Raw genomic sequence first — 6,587 nt, forward strand, 5'->3', positions numbered from 1 at the left:
TGCCGCTTGGGCCCTGGAGAGGTGGAGTGGGAGGCTGGAGTTGCCGTCTCGGTGGGGGTGAGGCCGCAGCAGCCTGCCTGGCACTGAGGTTCACGCGTGGCGATGGCCGGTGTGTCCGGCCTCCAAATGGGTCATTTCCCCACTGTCCTCCCTCCAGACCTCACAGCAACGCCTGGTGTTTGCTTTCCTTCTCGTTTTCTCTCCACTCACGTCACGGGGCCACAGCGATTGAGCGCGGGCTCCAGCCCCAGGCACCTTGGCCCAAAGCCTGGTCCCCGACCAGGACCTCCCTGGCAGGCTCAGTGCTGCCCCCTCCCCCTCCAGGCCCCCCCAGCACAGGGCCTCTACAGCTCTGCTCCTTCCCCAGCCGCCTCCGGCCCATCTGGCACCTCCTTTCCTCGGTGGAAAGCGGGGGCCACTCTCCTGACACCCAGGAGGCCCCGGAGCGGCTCCTCCCGGCCTGGCCTGTGTCACCGGCCTCTCACTGGAGCTCTCCGGGCAGCCAGGCCCTCCTGCGACAGGCGGACGCGCTGGTCAGAAAGCTGTGGGAAGGAGCGTCTGCCTCCGGCAGCTCACAGGCAACCTCACAGGCAAGGACACGGCTCGGACAGGTCTGCTTTATTGCTCTCAGTTCCCACACTGTCCCACCCACCTGACTCCTCTGTCAGCTCCTGCTGCTCTGAAGTTACTCCAGCCCCACCCACTCCTCCTGACCCCTGACCTCAGGGAAAAGAGCAGACGCTGAGTCCCAGGCCCTCCTGGCCTCCTGCTGAGCACCAGGGCCCACGGCAACCAGGGCGCCCCCAGTGGCCAGTCCTTCCCAGGGCCCTGCCTTCAGGAGGCCGTCCCTCGATGAAGAATAAGGCACCGTGGTGAGGGGGAGCGAAGCCAGGACAGAGCGCGGGGGTGAGTCCTCACGCAGGGCACAGCCCCTCGCCTCGCCTTCTCCAGGGCTGCGCACGTCGGTCTGGCACGTTGGTCACCAGGAGGGCTGGGCGGTGGCCTGGCCCCTGCCTGTCCGCTGTGTCTGGAGTCGGGTCAGGGCCACGTGGCTCCCACTCCTTCCCACAGTCAGGTCCGCAGCCGCGGGCTGGGGCGTGGCCGGCCCCGGGGCTCAGCTCCGGTAGCTCTTGAGCAGGTGGCCCGCGATGACCAGCCTCTGGATCTCACTGGTGCCCTCGTAGATCTCGGTGATGCGGGCGTCGCGGTAGTGCCGCTCGGCCGGCATCTCTGTCACATAGCCCATGCCACCCAGGATCTGAATGGCCTACGGTGACAGGCAGGGCTCAGGGGGGAGAAGACGCCTCCATGTGGGACAGACAGGGGCAGGATCAGCCACACAAGGACAGCTGGGAGGGGCGGCCGGCTCGACTGCTCAACCCGGGCCTCGCCGCCCCGGACACTCACCTGGTGGCTGATGGCAGTCGCGGCCTCCGATGCAGCCAGCTTGGCCATCGCTGCCTCCTAACCGCAGGGACGGGGGTCAGAAACGGCACCACGTGCCCAGCACCGGCCCTCAGAGGGCAGGCTGGGAGAGCCCCCCTGGAGCAGCAGGAATTGGAACCCCACCCCGACTTCTCCCTTCCCAGGGCACCTTGGTGAAAGGCTTCTTGTTGTCCTTCAGCATGGCGGCGCGCCAGGTCAGCAGCCGGGCACTCTCCAGGGCCAGGGCCATGTCCGCCAACTTGAACTGCAACAACCAGGCCCCGGTGGCCAGTCAGCACCTGCCCTCCCTCCCCCCTCCCTCCCGCGGAGGACAGCAGGGAGCAGGAGGGGAGCATGGGAGCAGGACGCTCCCCGTCCGCCCGGTTCCCTCCCCAGGCTCCAGGCCAGGCTCCTGGAGTCTCCACCTGGTACCTGGATGCCCTGGAGCTTGGTGATGGGCGCCCCAAAGGCCTTGCGATTCTCGGCATAGTTCACAGCACAGTCCAGGGCGGCCTGGGCGATGCCCAGTGCCTGGGAGGCGATGCCAATGCGGCCCATGTCCAGGGTTTGCTGTGGGGACCGCCCGTCAGTAGCTGGCCAGCTGGGTGCCAGGGCCTCGACCCAGGGCCCCACCCCCCCGCCCAGCTCACCCCCGCCCGGCTCACCCCCCCCCCACCCGCCCGCTCACCCGCCCCCCCTCCCCGCTCACCATGGCTATCTTGAAGCCCATCCCCAGCTCCCCCAACAGGTTGTCCTTGGGGATGCGACAGTCCTCAAAGATGAGGTTGGCCGTGGACGAGGCCCGGATGCCCAGTTTGTCTTCCTTCTTCCCCAGCGAGAGCCCGGGCGTTGGCATGGGAACCAGGAAGGCACTGATGCCCTGGAAGAGCAGAAAACCCAGCCGGTGCCGGTGCCGGTGCCGGTCCCAGAGGCTGCCCGGGCCACGCCCCTCTATCAGCCACCTGCCGGGTCCCTTCCCTCCCTTCCCTTAGGACCTCGGCCGTGACGCCCTCTGCTGGCCCCTCTGGGGAAGGTGCAGACACCAGTCCCCGGCCAGGGGCAGGCAGGGGAGAGGGAAAGTTCCCAGGGACCCAGAGCGCAAAGCTCTGAGCTCTGTCAGAAACTGAAACGACTGCCGAGTGGCCTCCCGTCCCACCTTGTGGTGCAGGGACCTGTCGGTGCTGGCGAAGACCACAGTGGCCGAGGCGTCCCAGCAGTTGGTGATCCAGGCTTTGGTGCCATTCAGGACCCAGGAGTCACCCTCTGCCCGGGCGGAGGTGGCTGCGGCTCCCGCGTCGCTGCCATTGCCTGCGGGCACACAGACTCGTCCAGGCCGCCCACAGGCACCGCTGCCAACTGGGCCGGAGCCCAGCCTCAACCCCCAGGCTCCTGAGAGGAAGCTCCAAGGCCACACCAGCTCCACAGCATTCAGTGCAGGGAGAGGGGGAGGCGGGAGGGGGGAGGGGAGGGGAGGAGGAGGGAAGGGGGAGGGGAGGGGGAGGGGAGGGGGAGGGAGGGGGAGGGGGGGCGTGTAGCAGCTTCAGGCAGGGGACCCCAGAGTGAGCTTCCCTGCCAGCTCGGGGAGGTGACCTCCCAGTCAGCACAGGCCCAACTCCCGCCTCCCCGGGGGCAGCGGCTCCAGTCTGACCCGATGCTAAGGCGCTGAGGCCAGGGGACAGGGGACGGAGGCAGCCCCACTGTGTACCTGGCTCGCTGAGGGCAAAGCAGCCAATCTGTCGCCGCTGGTGAAAGGCGTGACCCACTTCTGCTTCTGCTCCTTGGAGCCAAACTTCATGATGGGCCCCAAGTAGAGGGACTGTGGGGGCAGAGGGAGCGGTCGGAGGCCTCGAGCCAGGCCCCTGCCCGCCCGGGACCCACCGCAAGGCCTGTTCTCTCCAGACCCGAAGGACCAAGGAGCCGGACACGGGGCGAGTGCCTGCCCAGGGGAGCCCCCGCCACCCGGGTCCCCGCGGTCCAGGGCGGGGACTCACGTTGTTGACACTCATGATGACGCCGGTGGAGGCACAGCCCCGGCTGATCTCCTCCATGGCGATAGCATAGGCCAGGTAGTCGAGGCCGGCGCCACCCAGCTCCTCCGGCACGTCCATGGCCAGGAGCCCGAGCCCGCCCATCTTCTTCACCTGGTCTCAGGGAAGGAGTCACCCTCAGCACACCTCCCTCAAGCCGCCCTGGCCCACACTCCGCACGGCTCCCCTCTGCAGCCACAACCACTGAGCAGGCAGAAGGCACAGAGGCCTCCAAGGTGAGAAGCATGGCAGCAAGTACCACAGTGATCTTCTCTCAGTCCCTTAAGCATACCACACACACCCCTCCCCACCACAGGACCTTTGCACATGCTGCTCCCGGTCAGACATGACCTTTATCCACTAGGTATTATCTCCTCCTCCCCTTTAGTTCTCAGCTCAAGCCACCACTTCTTGGGGCTGTCACCCCAGTCTCGCCACACCTGTGCCTCTCCCTGAGTGCTTATGCAGCGGGAATGTCACCTGCTGCTGTGCTCGTTTTGATTAAGGTCTTTCTCCCTGACCGCGAGGGCAGACAGTGTGCCTGCTCACTGCTCCATTCCCAGTGACAGCGAGAGAATGAACGAGTGGGGAGAGCCAGGGAGTTTTCATTTGGAGTAACGGTGCTCGTGACGGTGAATTATCGAGTGCCGGCCTAGAAACGTGCCCAACTCTGCTGAGTGCTCTGTGCGCGTTCTCTCAGTGCCGTCTCTCTCCGAGAACGATGCTGAGTCAACCTCATGTCACAGGCGAGGGAGACGGGCACGTTTTTAACCCTCTCACCAACTTGCGTTTCATCAACTGTATGTGACAACAGCACACAGGACTGTTGTGAGGACAGAGGAGCTGACACTTCCCAAGCAGGGGGAACAGAGCCCAGCACGTGGCAAGGGCGCGTTTTTTTGTTTGTTTGTTTGTTTTTTTTAAATATTTTTTATTGATTTTTTTACAGAGAGGAAGGGAGAGGGATAGAGAGTTAGAAACATCGATGAGAGAGAAACATTGACCAGCTGCCTCCTGCACATCTCCCACTGGGGATGTGCCCGCAACCAATGTACATGCCCTTAACCGGAATCGAACCTGGGACCCTTCAGTCCAAGGGCGCGTTTTGAGTGTTATTATTAACACCATGCCTGCTACCCGGTAAGCATGGCCACCAGCCACCACTATTACTGTTATTCCAAAACTTAACTCCCAGCCACGGGCCTCATGCTGAACTTGGGGAACTTCCAGAGCATTTTCTGGGTCCCAAGACCTGCCTTCGGGTTCCTGATTAGAGTCTCCGTGTCATTGGCTGTCACACCATCACCGCTCACCCGGAGCCCAGCCGAGGGCACACTCCACCCTGGGCTGCTGAGGGCGGCGCCTACCTGAGCCGCTGGGAAGCGGTGTTCCTTGTCTATCTCGGCCGCGATGGGAAACAGCTCCTTCTCAGCAAAGTCCCGGCAGGTCTGACGCAGCATCTGGTGTGTCTCGGGCAGGTCCACGGACTGGTAGACAGTATGTAACTGACGACGGAGAGCTGCCAGCAAGAGCAGGAAGCGGGAGGGGGTGCGAGAGGTCTTGGTTAATGACAACAGGGACCACTCACTCCGCGTCTCCACCAGGGATGGTGCTGCCCCTGAGGGACAGGGGAATTGTCTGCAGACACTTGGTTGTCCTAACTGAATGGGAAATGGTATCGGTATGGAGTGGAGACCAGGGAGGCTGCTAAACATCCCACAGTGCACAGGCCAGTCCCACCACAAAGAATTACCCGCCCAAAATGTCAAAGTGCTGCTACTGAGAACCCCCAAAATAACTGCTTATAATGCTTTTTTTTTTGATTGATTTTTTACAGAGAGGAAGGGAGAGAGATAGAGAGTTAGAAACATCGATGAGAGAGAAACATCGATCAGCTGCCTCCTGCACATCTCCTACTGGGGATGTGCCCGCAACCTAGGTACATGCCCTTGACCGGAATCGAACCTGGGACCTTTCAGTCCGCAAGCCGACGCTCTATCCACTGAGCCAAAGCGGTTTCGGCTAATGCTTTTTTTTTTAAAGTATATTTTTATTGATTTCAGAGAGGAAGGGAGAGGGAGAGATAGAAACATCAATGATGAGAGAGAATCATTGACTGGCTGTGAAATCAATAAAAACATATATGTATATGTATGTGTGTATATATATATATACATATATATATATATATATATATATAGAGAGAGAGAGAGAGAGATATTTAAGAAGATACTAACTGGCCCTAGCCAGTTTGGCTCAGTGGACAGTGTCGGCCCTCGGACTGAAGGGTCCCAGGTTTGATTCTGGATTGGGGTGAGTGTGGGAGGCAAGCCATCCATGTGTCTCTCTCACATTGATGTTTCTCTCTGTCTCTCCCTCTCCCTTCCACTCTCTCTAAAAATCAATGGAAAAATATCCTTGGGTGAGGATTAACAAAAAATGAAAACAAAATAAAGAGATAATGTAGTTGGAAACATTTAGGGCAGCGGTTCTCAACCTGTGGGTCGCGACCCCTTTGGGGGTCGAACGACCCTTTCACAGGGGTCACCTAAGACCATCGGAAAACACATACATAATTACATATTGTTTTGTGATTAATCACTATGCTTTAATTATGTTCAATTTGTAACAATGAAAATACATCCTGCATAGCAGATATTTACATTACGATTCATAACAGTAGCAAAATGACAGTTATGAAGTAGCAACGAAAATAATTTTATGTTTGGGGGTCACCCCAACATGAGGAACTGTATTAAAGGGTCGCGGCATTAGGAAGATTGAGAACCGCTGCTTTAGGGGGAAAAGGAAGGAACGGACTGTAGCTAAGGCCTGGCAGAGCCCTCGCGGGCATTCCCTCTATTGTGGTTACTGGGGCGATGGGTCCGGCCGGGCCCTGGGTGTCACTGGGTGTCACTGGGTGTCGGCGCGCCCCGCTGCACCGGAGGGGAAGCGGGAGGGTGCAGCCCTGAGCTCGCTCCAGGCCGGCGCTGGGCCGCTGGGTCGGTCCCGACAACCGAGGAGGACAGCACCCCCTGCGGCCATGACTCAGGGGCCAACTGAGGCAGCGGCCGGCCAAGGTCACCGAACAGGGCGCACCCCGAGCCGCGCGGGGAGGAGGGGGGGGGGCGCGGT

General features: G+C 60.8%; 1 protein-coding gene across 1 annotated transcript in view; it reads right to left on the bottom strand.

Annotated features, from left to right (window-relative positions):
• Positions 1–597: 597 nt before the first annotated feature.
• ACADS (acyl-CoA dehydrogenase short chain) overlaps positions 598–6,587 on the bottom strand; it is a 22,524-nt gene continuing 16,534 nt past the window's right edge. The window contains 10 exon segments of the mRNA XM_006096530.3: positions 598–1,267; positions 1,408–1,464; positions 1,595–1,690; positions 1,858–1,995; positions 2,135–2,305; positions 2,582–2,733; positions 3,131–3,160; positions 3,163–3,241; positions 3,417–3,566; positions 4,820–4,971. Coding sequence (XP_006096592.2) covers positions 1,115–1,267; positions 1,408–1,464; positions 1,595–1,690; positions 1,858–1,995; positions 2,135–2,305; positions 2,582–2,733; positions 3,131–3,160; positions 3,163–3,241; positions 3,417–3,566; positions 4,820–4,971 — 1,178 coding nt within the window. The 3' untranslated portion in view covers positions 598–1,114.

This window comes from Myotis lucifugus, unplaced genomic scaffold (genome assembly GCF_000147115.1).
Source record: "Myotis lucifugus unplaced genomic scaffold, Myoluc2.0 scaffold_181, whole genome shotgun sequence".
Lineage (NCBI taxonomy): Eukaryota > Metazoa > Chordata > Mammalia > Chiroptera > Vespertilionidae > Myotis > Myotis lucifugus.